Source organism: Taurulus bubalis (genome assembly GCF_910589615.1).
Source record: "Taurulus bubalis genome assembly, chromosome: 17".
Lineage (NCBI taxonomy): Eukaryota > Metazoa > Chordata > Actinopteri > Perciformes > Cottidae > Taurulus > Taurulus bubalis.
Genome location: NC_136605.1, coordinates 1799027 through 1814003, shown reverse-complemented (window position 1 = coordinate 1814003; position 14977 = coordinate 1799027). Strand labels below are relative to the sequence as shown.

The 14977-nt window shown below is 47.2% G+C and overlaps 2 protein-coding genes across 2 annotated transcripts; one reads left to right on the top strand and one right to left on the bottom strand.

The window, feature by feature from the left end:
• Window positions 1-243: 243 nt before the first annotated feature.
• Window positions 244-3154, bottom strand: LOC306749797 (ADP-ribosylation factor-like protein 4D). Its single transcript, XM_079233126.1, has 3 exons — window positions 3030-3154; window positions 1600-2438; window positions 244-1002 (listed from the first exon to the last, which is right to left on the bottom strand). Exons 2-3 carry the CDS (start codon window positions 2023-2025, stop codon window positions 838-840), a joined length of 591 nt encoding a protein of 196 aa, XP_079089252.1. The 5' UTR covers window positions 2026-2438; window positions 3030-3154; the 3' UTR covers window positions 244-837.
• A 1527-nt stretch (window positions 3155-4681) lies between these two features.
• Window positions 4682-12166, top strand: LOC306749753 (uncharacterized protein). Its single transcript, XM_079233076.1, has 5 exons — window positions 4682-4780; window positions 7255-7386; window positions 11388-11448; window positions 11664-11941; window positions 12071-12166. The coding sequence occupies exons 1-5, from the start codon at window positions 4697-4699 to the stop codon at window positions 12095-12097; spliced, it is 582 nt and encodes a 193-aa protein (XP_079089202.1). The 5' UTR covers window positions 4682-4696; the 3' UTR covers window positions 12098-12166.
• Window positions 12167-14977: the final 2811 nt, after the last annotated feature.

Here is a 14977-nt window from a genome sequence, read left to right as displayed (position 1 = left end):
AACAACCTGCAGGTATGTAACAACCTGCAGATATGTAACAACCTGCAGGTATGTAACAACCTGCAGATATGTAACAACCTGCAGGTATGTAACAACCTGCAGGTATGTAACAACCTGCAGATGTGTAACAACCTGCAGATATGTAACAACCTGCAGTACGAGTCATCACAGCGCTCATCACACTTAGGTTTACTAAACTCTCAGCTTTGGTGAAATAAAGACACATGTTTCCAGTAATTAATGCCAAAGTTACTCAATAATTTATTCTTTTTTACATTTTACAAAATAATAATGCACAGCGTATACAAAACTAATTGAAACTGAAATAACACCAACAACGTTGGCGTTGGACTGAAACATGATGTAAACTTGCACGGCTGGATTCTGCAGCCGCAGCGCGTCGGTCTGGAGAGGAAACGCTGGGTACGACCTACCCGACCCAGAAGAAGCAACACACGATGTCTCCATGTTCCAATACGCAGAACCTCCTACCACAGGAACATGTGGAGGGAAGTGTGACAAAAGGAACAGGAAGTGGGCTCTAGAGGCCTTTGTACTAGTAGTGGGAGAACATATCCTTCACTATGAGAGTTCTTCATGTATTGCTCCTGAGGATGGACCCGGGAGAGGGAGGAGCTCCAGAGCAGACCCAAAGAGAGCCGCTCTGCCAGGAGTCTGGTGGGTGAAGACATGTGAACAGACTGGAGAGACAAAGCGTTCTCCCACTTGTCTGAAGTCGCTCTTCTGGTTTCACCGCTGAAGGTCCGCAGGAGTCAGACGTGCCGAGGAGTCCTGGACACGCAGAGCTTCAGAAGTAACCCTCCATCGGCCGTCTCCTCACCTCTTCTTCTTGCTGTGGCGCAGCATCCTCTTCCTCTTCAGGATCATCTCGTAGAGCTTCTCCAGGCCGGGCTGCAGACCCCGACCGTCCAGGGCCGAGCAGCCCTGTGTGTGGTGCAGCGTGGCGGAGCTCAGCTCATGGAGCGCCAGGACCTTCTCCACCTGAAACAGGAGACAGGAGACACAGGACTCAGGAGACAAGACTCAAGAGACAAGACTCAGGACACAAGACTCAAGACTAGTGATGGGCATCGCTTGGGTTTTTCCGATACCGGTGCCTAAACCGATACTTCTTTATTGCCAAGGCAATTTTTTTCCTTCAAATAGTGCCATAGTGGCACCGGTTTTCAGTGCCCAACCCTACTCAAGAGACAAGACTCAAGAGACAAGACTCAAGAGACAAGAGACAAGATTCAAGACTCAAGAGACAAGACTCAAGACCCTTTCCAGTGAAGCCGTTCACCCTGAAGCTGAGTCGTTACCAAACAAAGAAACAACCCAGACTTCAGCACGACGTGAAGGCCAACAATCTGAAACTGATGGTAACGTCTTTCTTTTTTTGGTATTCTATTTGTGCGTTTACAGACAAGTGAATACCGGGCCTGCACAAACACACCACCAGGCCTACACACACACACACACACACACACACACACACACACACACACACACACACACACCACCAGGCCTATACACACACACACACACACACACACACACACACACACACACACACACACACACACACACACACACTACCTCTGAAGCTGAAGCGGCCCGGTCCAGGTCCTGCTTGTTGGCCAGAACCAGCACCGGGACCCCCTGGTTCTCGGCCGCCCGGCTGATGCGGTGCAGCTCGGCCTTGGCCTCCTCCATGCGCTCGGCCTCGGCCGCGTCCACCACGAACACCAGCCCGTCCGTCCTGCGCGTGTACGACCTCCAGAGCGGCCGCAGCTTCTCCTGGCCGCCCACGTCCCACACCTGGAAGGCCGGGCTGCCGCCCCCCACCGATACCTTGATCCGCTCCATGTTGAAGCCTTTGGTGGGGATCGTCTCCACGAACTCCCGCAGCTTCAGTCTGTAGAGCAGCGAGGTTTTACCCGCAGAGTCCAACCCGACCACCACCACGTGGACGGCCTGCGGGCCGGGGAGGCCGGGGGCCATGTCTGTGAGCTGGTTCCCCATGGCCGGTCCGGACCGGGCTCAAAGAGCCTACTTCCTCTGGCAGGGCTTCTCAGATCCCACCTTCTGGCCTCACTGGCTCCTGACGAGGAGGAGCCGGTCTGACCAGAGGACAGGTCTCACTCACTCACTGCAGAGGCCCAGGATGAGAGGATGAGGAGGACAGAGAGGAGGACAGGTCTCACTCACTCACTGCAGAGGTCCAGGATGAGGAGGACAGAGAGGAGGACAGGTCTCACTCACTCACTGCAGAGGTCCAGGATGAGAGGATGAGGAGGACAGAGAGGAGGACAGGTCTCACTCACTCACTGCAGAGGTCCAGGATGAGGAGGACAGAGAGGAGGACAGGTCTCACTCACTCACTGCAGAGGTCCAGGATGAGGAGGACAGAGAGGAGGACAGGTCTCACTCACTCACTGCATAGGTCCAGGATGAGAGGATGAGGAGGACAGAGAGGAGGACACCAGTCAGCTGTTTAAGCAGAGCTCCAATCCACCATGAAGAGGACAACATTCTACTTCTGAGAGACTTTCACTTAGTTCAGATATGCACAGAGCATAAATAAATAAGGCTGTAAGTTACACTTAGTAGTTTCTAAACTTGATTTGGTATAAAAACAGCAGCTTTAACATTGTATTTAAAATCTTTTGTTATATATATATATATATATATATGTATTGTCTCGTGCAGAACTGGAACAACAGGATCAGAAATAGGCCCCCACACCCCAAAGAAGCACCGGCTCAAAAACCAGCAAACAACAGATCAGGGAGGAACGTGTTAAAAAAGTTAAAAAGGTTTAAAAAAAGAGAGATTTTATAAACCAACAACGTTACAATTTATCTGCGAAGTTAAAACGTAATTAAAAAGTACCACGTTGCTATCCGTCTCTTTACAGATCGCTCCGCGGCGGAAGGACTCGCTGCTGTCACAGAAGTCTACACAGGTGGTTAGGTTTCTGGGTATAGCGTGTTGATTAGCATGTTGATTAGCATGTTGATGTCTACCTGTAGCTCCAGCTGCGGTGGAGGAGTTTACATGGCGGCGCCGCTGACGCTGTGAGGAATCCCCGCTTCAGACCGAGCGACGTGGCGCGGGTCCGCTCCGTGAGGCAGCCGCTGGTCTGACGACGGCCGGTCTGGAGGACGGAGCCGGGGAGGCCCGGCCCACCGCTGACGTCACGACCGCGAGAGGGACTGAGGGATCCGCGGAGTGATCTGGAGAACACAAAGTCTGTAGCAGCCCTACTTTGTGGGCGGTTTAAAGTTGCTTCACAGCGCCGCACCATAAACACAATAACACAACAACACAATAACATGGAGTATGATTGCTATGTTCAGACTGTTTTAGCCTAATCATTGAAACATGCTTCATTTACACACGTTACATTGCTGATGTTGAATCTGGTCGCTTTGTACATGTGAGCTCTGCGTGACCGGAGCACTCAGGTCTACTCAAGTGATGTTCTAGTGAGAACAACATGAACACCTGAGGACAGACGAGGCTCTGAGCCTCATCACAGCTGTTACAGCAAATAATAATAATGCCTGATACCAACACGTGTGTGTGTGTGTGTGTGTGTGTGTGTGTGATTGAGGCCAGGCTGGCGGGCTGCTCTGTGAGCATGATGACCTCTGGTGACAGCTTTATAGGACACAACAAACTATAACAGGGTTCATACACATCCTGACCAATGATCCAGGACTTTAAACCAAATGTCCATTACAAACATTTAGTGAGATCTGGGTGTAAACAGTAAAAAGTGAGTAAATGTAGTATTTAAACTAACATGAGAATACAAAGCATACAGTAAACCTTAGAGAGTATTAATTATGCATAAACTGCCTCCTTAAGGCTGCTCCTCATGAGGAGCACCGTCCTCTTCCTCCTCATGAGGAGCACCGTCCTCTTCCTCCCCATGAGGACTCTTCCTCTTCCTCCTCATGAGGATCACCGTCCTCTTCCTCCTCATGAGGATCACTGTCCTCTTCCTCCTAATGAGGAGCACCGTCCTCTTCCTCGTGAGGAGCACCGTCCTCTTCCTCATGAGGAGCACCGTCCTCTTCCTCCTCGTGAGGAGCACCGTCCTCTTCCTCATGAGGAGCACCGTCCTCTTCCTCCTCATGAGGAGCACCGTCCTCTTCCTCCTCTCCAGAAGGTGAGGTCCTTCTTCATCACACAGGTGAGCAGCACCCTCTTCAGGCGGCCAGAGGGACGGCAGCCCTGATGGATCAAACCAATTATTATTATTATTATTATTATTATTATTATTATTATTATTATTATTATTGCATATCTACAGTAATGCTGCTGAGGAGCAGGAAGAGTCTGTACAGTTATGTTTCTGATTTAGCTTTTTGATCATTTCTAAGCTTCAATAAAGTTGATTTAAATAGTTGGATATATAGTTTAATATTTAAATCAGTAATACATAATGATGTAATGCACTGGGTTTGTCTTCAGGCTGTTGTCATGACGACCTTCATAACGTGTGTTGGAGGACCAGCTGGTGAAGTCGTGACCTTGAGATCAGGACACAGAGCGGTCAGTGTTGAGTTTCTGTCTCTCGTGCTCCTCCTCTTCAGGGAGGAGATGACCCTGTGAGCCAGGAGATGGTGAACAGGTCACGCCCCACTTTCTGCTCCTCTCTTACAACAGCCGCCCAAGGAGCTTCATGTTGCTGGAGACTCACCAGAGAGGAGAGGAGAGGGAGACGACACCTCGGCCAAAGAGAAGCTGCTGCTCTGGAACCAGTCAGGTGAGTCACAGAGCTGCACTGATGCTCTGTAGTCTGTCTACAGACTGTGAGGTGTCCTGTGGTCATGTATTACATTAGATAGTGAGGTCATGTCTTACATTAGATAGTGAGGTCATGTCTTACATTAGATAGTGTGGTCATGTGTTACATTAGATAGTGAGGTCATGTCTTACATTAGATAGTGAGGTCATGTGTTACATTAGATAGTGAGGTCATGTCTTACATTAGATAGTGTGGTCATGTGTTACATTAGATAGTGAGGTCATGTATTACATTAGATAGTGAGGTCATGTATTACATTAGATAGTGAGGTCATGTCTTACATTAGATAGTGAGGTCATGTCTTACATTAGATAGTGAGGTCATGTCTTACATTAGATAGTGAGGTCATGTCTTACATTAGATAGTGAGGTCATGTCTTACATTAGATCACTATCTGATGTAAGACATTCATGTGAAGGAAACACCACGCTGTGATGAGGAAGAGAGCTTCTTCTGTGTTGACATACTATGAGGGCTCAGGTGCATTCTGGGAGATCTCTATCCAGACATCATTCAGAATGGTCACATAAAGAGAGGAGAGGAACACAGGAGCTCAGTAAGAGGAGCTGCATGGAGTTACAGCTATCAGGTCACAGACCAGAGGAGCAGTCCTACTACAACATGAACTGTTTTATAGCTTCACTACGTTTCCTAACAACTCATAAAAATCAACATTTAAATATTATTCTTTTATTAATATATGTAAAAAACAGCTTTAAATGATCAGTGAAGCTGTTGTAGTGGTGAGGTAGAATAAAGAGCAACACTCTGCAGGGAGGCGGTCGTGGACGAGTCCAGAACCAGGACTAGAACCTCTGCACCAGACGTATTGGATCAGAACCACGATCATTTTCTAAACCTAACAGGTAGTGTTGCTGCATACAAGTGATGCCTTGTGCTGCTGGACCTGGGAGGAACACAAACAAACAATGGAATGCCTTTAAACTCACATCCACCAGCTGACCGGCCAGAGATTCAGTTCACCTTTAACTTTGAACGTTTCTGTCAAATTTGACAAAAAACGCTTATCCAGGTATACCCAAAGTAAATTGGAAGCTGTACTTGAACTATTTGGAGTAAATGCATGGTCTTGGTCTCTTTTGAAAGGTAACACTCTGAAGCTTTTTTACCTCAATAGTCAGAATCACTTTAAGTGCTGCTGACACTCAGTTATATGAGTTTGAACACACTAAAGTATAAGGTTTTTATTTACGCCTGAACATTTCTTTGTAAATAGATGCCTGTAGATGACTATAAATGGGACTTATGGACTGGAAAATACAATGGGACAATAATCTGAAGCTTTATCTGGTCTAAGTATAAAGCAGATAACTATATCACAGAAAATTTATATTTTACACATGTTTTTCGAATGGAATGTCTAGGCGTTTTTTCCATTTTGAGACTTATATACCTATTAAAAAGGCTTATAGTCTTGCAAACTTATAGAGGTACTATTCATATTTACTACCAGTATTGATGACACAGAAGTATATATAATATATATAAAGTATAAATAAAAATGCATTTTCATGCTAATTCAATGCAAAACTGAGGATCAGTCAGCAGAAGTCTCTTCTCATCAAGCTGAAAATAATATAAATAAAAATAAGGCACAAAATATAGTGACAGTATTGCACAAAAATATGCATAAAGTGTATAAAGTGCACTATGCATTGCTACAATACAATATACAAAGTATGGCCGTGACATGAATGAAGTCACAGCAGCAGCCGTTCACAGATCCACATAAGGAAAGAGAGGCTGAGCCTGTTCATCAACGTAGCTTCTGGTTGGGTAATGTAGCCTGTCAGTCAGGACATGAAGCTCCTATTGGTTCAAGTGAGGATTCATTAAAAACGTTAGATTTCGGCGCACATTTTGGTGCCCAGCTTTCCTCTGTGCTCTCATGCAAACTTGCTTTGCAAGTGGAAATGCAGAAATATTGTTTCATATCTTCCAGCTGATATGAAATAATGCAACGCCAGTTGGTGGATGTAATCACGTGTTTTGGACTAAATCTTTTATGGGATTTTTGTTTACGACGTAACAACGTCGTTTTTGTTGGAATGTTATGGATTTATGGATCAATATGAGGCGTCATCGGTGAGTTGCCTGGCTTTTGCTATCGTTTGTTTGTTTGTTGTTGTCTGACATTAACGTGAGCTGTAGCTGCTGTGGTGGTCTGATCTTGAAACGGATTACATAGCTGGAATCACAAGAATAGGTTTCCAGAAACATATGGCACTCGTACCGAACTATAAATAGATATACAGTGTACAACAGAATGTACAGTAAAGGACGCCTGCAGACGGCAGAACGCTAACAGGTTTGTAGCCGGTGACTTCCACAGGAACGTTACAAACCAGTTAGTTCTGACCGTAATGACCAAGTCAGCTGAGTCCTGTGAACCTTGATGGATCTCTCCTCAGCTGCTGGACCTCAGGATGTCGGCCATGCACTGGGAGGCTCGCCGGCGTCAAGGAGCGCTGGACCGCCGGATGGCCCGGGACCAGCAGGCCCGAGACCAGCAGGCCCGAGACCAGCAGGCCCGAGACCAGCAGGCAAGTTGCATGTTGCACTGGCTGTTGAAGTGAATGTACTGTGAACACACACTCAGGTGATATACCTTAAGGCTGGGTCCATTATTTATATATATTATTTAGATCTTTATATCATTCTGAGCCTCAAAGCCAATCTGTGTTTCTAAATGATGAACATGAACATAGATCCTGATGCAGTCAGTGTGTTACCTCTAACAGACCGGACATCACTAACACAACCGATCACGGTCCGGTGTTTTAGGGCTTTTGAGTAAGAAACAATGATCTGATCACGGTTCATGAATATGAAACATTAACGACATCACTATGATATAATATACATTATATAACACAACGCCTGTGACACGGCTCAGAAGGACTTCTCCTGGAAGGATATATAGGATGCCATCTGTTTAGAGGAAGCAGTCATTTGAAGATCTTTGTAATTAATCACGGATGGAACTGGTGCTGGTCCAGCAGCGAGTCTGCTCTCCTTTATTATTGAAGGCCAGCAGCGCTGGAAGCTGAGAGGACATGTGACACCCGGCATGAGGGCCAGACCGCCTCCTGTGGGTCGGACCGCTTGGATCCAGTTGCTGGTTTACGGTTTTATCTTCTAAGAGCTGGGTTAATAGCATCCACCATACGTGTGTAGACATTGATTACAAGATCCCTTAAATGTTGCTCATAGGCTCTTGGAAGAAAGACTAAAAATAAGGCCTCATTGTTTTTAATGAAATATTGTACCCAAGATTACACATCTTAAAGTTAACTTTTGCAAATCTATTTTGTTCCATGAGAAGGAATTAGCCGCCACTGCAGGGGCTGCTGCTGCTGTTGGGTTTGAACTATTTCAACTCGGGCATGTGTGACTAAAGCTATCAGTGATGAGTTACTTCCTCTTATCGCTGATGTTGTTCAATCAGAAATGGAGAAACAAATATTGTTTATATATATTTTCTTATTGCACAGCTCCTGTCTTCCTCTGTTGCTCTGCCTTCAGCCTGCAGCAGTGCAGCTGGTTTTAAGGAGAGTTTCATCCAATCAGATGTTTCTCTCCTGTGTCTCTATGTCACAAAGCAGTTTAAGCTTTAGCAGATTAAAGCACACAGAGAGAGGACGCTGTGGTTGATTGTCATGGACGTCAACAAATCAGATCTTTTGTTTGACAAGCTGGGCGGATTCTTTGACGTGCAGGGCCTGCAAAATGGCGTGGACGTGTGATTGGTCAGTGGGCCAGCGTGACCATTAACATGCGCTGTGATTGGTCAGTGGGGTTACTACTACTACTACTAGTAACTTCTAGCTGCTACCTAGAACCTACCTTGCTGGTGTATTTACTGATGACGCCTTTCACATAGAGGATTATGTGCATGTGGTGAGTGAAATGCTGGTTGTGTTACTGTTTTTACATCTGCAGTTGTATTTAATCATACACAGCTCTGTTGTTGCTGCTGGTCAGCCGGGGCCACGCCTCTCACCTCCAGCTGCTGGAGATGTCTTGTTATTACTAAATGTGACTGGTTGTTTGGTGGTTATTTGGACAACATGCATTGTTGTTGACCTGACGGGGTTGGGCTGGTCCAGTCAGTCAGCCAGGATGCACAACATCACGAGGCGAGCACTGCATAATGGAACATTGCTCCACGCCGCGCCAGCTTTTTAACAGCTGATAGAGTGATTTGAAGGCAAAGGTAGGAAATGCACGGCCCACCACTGCCATGTATGTATGTATACATGTGTGTATGTATGTATGTATATATGTATGCGTGTATGTATGTGTTGTAACAGGGCGGCATGGAGGACACCAGAGTTAGGGCAGTGCAGCAATCACAGGCAGAGTCAGTTGGATTTTAATTAAACAAACATAAAACAATTCAAAACGTAGCTCGGTCCAGAGCTCTATCAGTTACAGTGGTGGATTGGCCATAGGGAGTACCGGGAGTTTTCCCGTTGGGCCGGTCAGTAATGGGCCGGCAGTGGCTGACCTTTTTTTTTTTTGTATGTAAAGACGCATAAGAGGCCCAGTGGCCCTATGATAGGCCCAGTAGTCCCGCCCACGCATTTTCCAGATCCCCCCTCGTCCAATCACCTTTAATGATGAGCTAATGACACATCATTAGCAATCTGTGAGAGAGAAGAGAAAGCAAAAATGGAGAAAAAACGAAAAGGCGGTGCAGAAAAACTGTGGGAAAAGAAAAAAAAAAGCTCTCGTAACTGATGCTGCTAAGAGCAGAAATATAACATGTTTGCTGCTGCGGGGGCCGGCGGCAGTGGCGTAGCCTCCGGCTCCGGGGCTTTAGCTGCGCCGGGCGCGGCGGGTCCTCTCAAGTGTCGTCGGACAGTGAAAGTGAGGCTCCCGCTGCCATGGTGGCACAGTGACATGAAGTGGAGCTTCTAATGAGCACCAAGACACGTCTGTATGAACGGACTCACTTTACTGGTGGACTGCAGTATTACAACTGTTAAAGCGATTGAGAACGCGCTCTTGCACCCGACATGTATATATTTTCCACACCTAACGTCAACATTAGTTAGCGTAAACAAGCACGTATCATTGTACTTTCTGCCTTCAAAGTAAAAGCACTTCCTGTTTCCATGCTCTTCACAATAAGAGTAAATAATGTAATAAAACAAGTTACAACATACAGGAGGGGGAGGAGGAGATTGGTGGTGGTGATAGCAGGTGAGCTAGCTAACATGTTGATGTTGTGGATAAACACTCATTCACTAAATGTTCAGAAACATTGTCTATGAACTTTACTTGACATAATAGATAGCATGTGGTGTAAATCTAGTTCTCAAATGTTGGAAAATTATATACTATCCTGATTAATTAACCACTATTTTATGATGCTGTGGTTTGAGCATGCAGATCTGCTTTTTCACAATTTTTATAATTACAAATCAGGTCACCAGAGTTAAAGTGTTTTAAGTATCAATATACTTTCTCTAAGCTCCAATTTGTTCAAATGTGCTTTTTTTTCTGTCAGTGTTTATGGTTTATTGCCCATGCTTTTCTTTTTTTTGAACACTTATTTATGGAAATTTTCAGATTAAATTACATCAAATAAGAGACAAGGAGACAATAACCCATTCCAGTATAGTAGTGTTATTAAGGGCTTGTGTGATTATATGTACAGTACATCAACGGACCGAGTTGGCACAGTATCTGCGCGCGGATTGTGGTGGGTCAGTCTGGACCAAAAAGTCCAGGGCCGAATTTTTGTCCCAGTCCAGACCTGATCAGTTAACTACTGAACTACAGTCTCTTAGCCGGGCCGCTAGCCGGCTTACCGGCTCAATCCTCAACCTTCACCAAGAGGAGAAGCCTCTCTTCCGGATCAGGATCAGGTGTGTCTCGTCCCACACCTGATCCCAATGCTCTCTGACGAGTGGGTGGAGCCTTCTGGCTGGAATGTAGATTCCATCCACCACACCTCCCCTCAGGCCCTTACAGTGTGTATGTATGTATTTATGTATGTATGCATGCATGTGTGTATGTGTATGTATGTATGTGTGTGTGTATGGATGTGTATGTGTATATGTTTGTTTGTATGTATGTATGTATGCATGTATGTCTGTATGTGTGTGTGTGTGTGTGTGTGTGTGTGTGTGTGTGTGTGTGTGTGTGTGTGTGTGTGTGTGTGTGTGTGTGTGTATGTATGTATTTATGTATGTGTGTATGTCTGTGTGTAAGTGTGTGTGTGTGTGTGTGTGTGTGTGTGTGTGTGTGTGTGTGTGTGTGTGTGTGTGTGTGTGTGAATCGACTGTCTCGGGTATAAACAACAATATTATTTATGCCAAGATGATGTTACTTTGGACTATCACTGACTGATCCAAACTCTTTAAAGTGATTTTCTTGTTGCATTGTTGTGCACTTTGACTATGCTAACATGTTTGCATGCAACACAGGAGACACTGCCGGTATGTGAGGAGGTCAGGTTCAAGTAGAGCAGAAGTGTCTTTGGCTTCTTACACAACATGTTCTAATACTGCTCTCTGTTTCTCTTGCTTCACAGCTGCTGCAGAGTTCTGAGAGCCTCAAAGCAACCAGACCGAACACAACTCAAGAGCCAACAGGTATCATTGTAATCATTGTGCTATTCTCACGTACCATCAACCAAAAATACAAGCTGAACGTTATCTTTTGAGAACAGATTAGGTGAGAAGCTGATCATCAAATACCTTTTATTTCCACTACAGAAACGTGTGTATGCATTATTAACATGATCGCTTTGTGTGGCTTTAACGGAAGGTAGATTCTAATACATCAAGTCTTTCACGTGTTCTTCCAGCTGGTAGCCAGTGTCCCCACTGTGAGGACCAGCTGAAGACTCTGGTCCACCACAGTAAGGGCCAGCTGAAGACTCCGGTCCACCACAGTAAGGACCAGCTGGACACTCTGGTCCACCACAGTAAGGACCAGCTGAAGACTCCTGTCCACCACAGTAAGGACCAGCTGAAGACTCCTGTCCACCACAGTAAGGACCAGCTGAAGACTCCTGTCCACCACAGTAAGGACCAGCTGAAGACTCCGGTCCACCACAGTGCCAGGATTCCCAACAGATACTCAGTAAGTACCTTCACGTCTTTAACCGCCTCTCCAGTTTCTAGAAGCGCAGTCACAGTATTGTAGGAGAGAACTTTCTTTTGAAAACACACTTTAAAGTTTCTCCAGAGGAATAATACCTGTTTATCTCAGTCTTTACAGTACAACCAGCAGTGGTGAAGACGATGAAGAAGACGGTTCTGACAACATCACAGGATCACTGGACTGTTTGGTTTTGACGAAACTGCCTCAGTGTGAGATTAACAAATACATATAAATCAGATTTTGTCTTGACACTTCACTCGGCTCTGTCATTCTCTCACATGGCTTTTCGTACCATAGCTATGCTGATGACACCCAACTGATCCTCTCCTTTCCCCAGTCTGAAACACAGGTAGCAGCACGAATCTCTGCTGTCTGACTGACACCTCTCAGTGGATGTCCACACAGCACCTGAACATTAACAAATAAATATAAATCAGATTTTGTCTTGACACTTCACTCGGCTCACCCTGACAAGACTGAACTACCCACGACTTCACTATGACCTCACTATGACCTCACTATGACCTTCAACAACTCACTGTTGGCCCCGACTCGACTGCCAGGAGCCTCGTGTGACACTCGACAGTCAACTCTCCCTGACTGCCGACATTGCCACAACAACACGTTCCTGTAGGTCCATGCTGCACAACATCCTGTAGGTCCAATGTACTCAACATTCTATAGGTCCATGCTACGCAACATCCTGCAGGTCAATGCTACGCAACATCCTGTAGGTCAATGCTACACAACATCCTATAGGTCCATGCTACTCAACATCCTATAGGTCTATACTACGCAACATCCTGTAGATCCATGCTACACAACATCCTATAGGTCCATGCTACACAATATCCTGTAGGTCCATGCTACTCAACATCCTATAGGTCCATGCTACGCAACATCCTGTAGGTTCATGCTACACAACATCCTGTAGGTCCATGCTACTCAACATCCTGTAGGTTCATGCTACGTAACATCCTGTAGGTCCATGCTGCACAACATCAGGAGAATACGTCCCCTTCTCACCCAGAAGGCGGCACAGGTTCTGGTCCAGGCTCTGATCATCTCGCGCCTTGACTACTGTAACTCCCTCCTGCAGGTCTACCTGCTAGTGCCGTCCGACCTCTGCAGCTCATCCAGAATGCAGCAGCTTGACTGGTCTTTAACCTAAACTCACACTCCTCTGCGACCTTCACTGGTTACCATGGCTGCAGCATCCGCTTCAAAACATTGGTACTTGCGTACCGTGCTACGAACAGATCGGGTCCAGTCTACATCCAGGACATGGTAACACCGTACACCCCAGCTTGTTCGCTCCGCTCGGCTTCTGCCAATCGGCTTGTAGCTCCGTCACTGCTTCTGCCAATCGGCTTGTAGCTCCGTCACTGCTTCTGCCGATCGGCTTGTAGCTCCGTCACTGCGAGCTAAACACTCTACAAAGTCACGACTGCTCCTCAATGATGGAATGAGCTCCCCATTGACATCAGGACAGCAGAAAGTCTCTTTGTGGTGACGGGGGCGTGGTTAGCTCAGGTGCAGAGGGAGGGAGGGGGGGAGCGATTCAGAGAACAGGTGCCGGGATGAGGGACAATAAGGTCAGCTGGGGGCAATTGGTGTCTGTGTGTCTCTCCCGGTTAAAAACCAGCAGTAGCGACGGAGGAGGAAGAATGTGCGGAGGCGACGCAGCCGAATCAGCTAGTTCACCGGTGCAGGAGCAGAGACAGGCGGAGGCGGGTGGGCTCGGGGCCGAGAGCGCACACCAGGCAGCTGATTAATAAAGTATATTACTAAACCCGCAAATCTGGAGTTTGTTGCCCTTTTGTGCCGCCCAAGACTCACGGAGGTAGCGAACTACGTTACACACATCTTTTTGGACTACACCTTTAGTGTACTTTAGTAGCACTTAATGTCTCTTACTGATAGCACTTTGTGGTTTAACTTTCCATCCATCCATTATCAGCCGCTTATCCGGGGTCGGGTCGCGGTGGCAGCAGGTTCAGCAGGCCGATACAGGCTTCCCTCTCACCCGCAACACTTTCCAGCTCATTCTGGGGGATACCGAGGCGTTCCAAGGCCAGCCGGGAGATATAATCCCTCCAGCGTGTCCTTGGTCTTCCCCGGGGTCTCCTACCAGTTGGACGTGCCTGGAAAACCTCTAATGGGAGGCGTCCAGGAGGCATCCTGACTAGATGCCCGAACCACCCTAGCTGACTCCTTTCGACACGAAGGAGCAGCGACTCGACTTCAAGCTCCCTCCTGATGTCCGAGCTCCTTACCCTATCTCTAAGGCTGAGCCCGGCCACCCTACGGAGGAAGCTCATTTCGGCCGCTTGTATCCGAGATCTCGTTCTTTCGGTCACGACCCAGAGTTCGTGACCATAGGTGAGGGTTGGAACGTAGACTGACCAGTAAATGGAGAGCTTTGCCTTCAGGCTCAGCTCCCTCTTCACCAAGACGGACCGGTACAGCGCCTGTTTTACTGCTGCAGCCGCACCGATCCGTCTGTTGATCTCGTCGTGGAACAGTGGACCAGCTCTTTACCCTTGCAAGACTACTGGAGGGGTCCTGGGAGTTTGCCCAACCAGTCTACATGTGCTTTGTAGACTTGGAGAAGGCTTTCGACCGGGTCCCTCGGGGGTTTTTGTGGGGGGTCCTGCGGGAGTATGGGGTGCCGGACTCGTTGGCACGGGCCATCCAGTCTCTGTACGCCTGCAGTAGGAGCTGTGTTCGTATCCTCGGTAATAAGTCAGACACGTTCCCGGTGGGTGTTGGCCTCCGCCAGTGCTGCCCTTTATCACCGGTCCTGTTTGTGACCTTCATGGACAGGATATCTAGGCGCAGCCAGGGGGCGGAGAGGATCCGGTTCGGGAGTCTCGGGATCGCCTCTCTGCTGTTCGCGGATGATGTGGTCCTGTTTGCCTCCTCGGACCGGGACCTCCAGCTCCACTGGCCGTTTTGCAGCCGAGTGTGAAGCGGCAGGGATGAGAGTTAGCGCCTCCAAATCTGAGGCCATGG

Bases quoted from the DNA above. Each gene is read 5' to 3' on its own strand.
- LOC306749797 (XM_079233126.1), bottom strand. From the start codon at position 2,025: ATGGGGAACCAGCTCACAGACATGGCCCCCGGCCTCCCCGGCCCGCAG. The intron at 1,003-1,599 runs GTAGTGTGTGTG...CTCCTGTTTCAG, and splicing joins GGGCCGCTTCAGCTTCAGAG to GTGGAGAAGGTCCTGGCGCT.
- LOC306749753 (XM_079233076.1), top strand. From the start codon at position 4,697: ATGTTGCTGGAGACTCACCAGAGAGGAGAGGAGAGGGAGACGACACCT. The intron at 7,387-11,387 runs GCAAGTTGCATG...CTTGCTTCACAG, and splicing joins AGCAGGCCCGAGACCAGCAG to CTGCTGCAGAGTTCTGAGAG. The intron at 11,449-11,663 runs GTATCATTGTAA...GTGTTCTTCCAG, and splicing joins CACAACTCAAGAGCCAACAG to CTGGTAGCCAGTGTCCCCAC.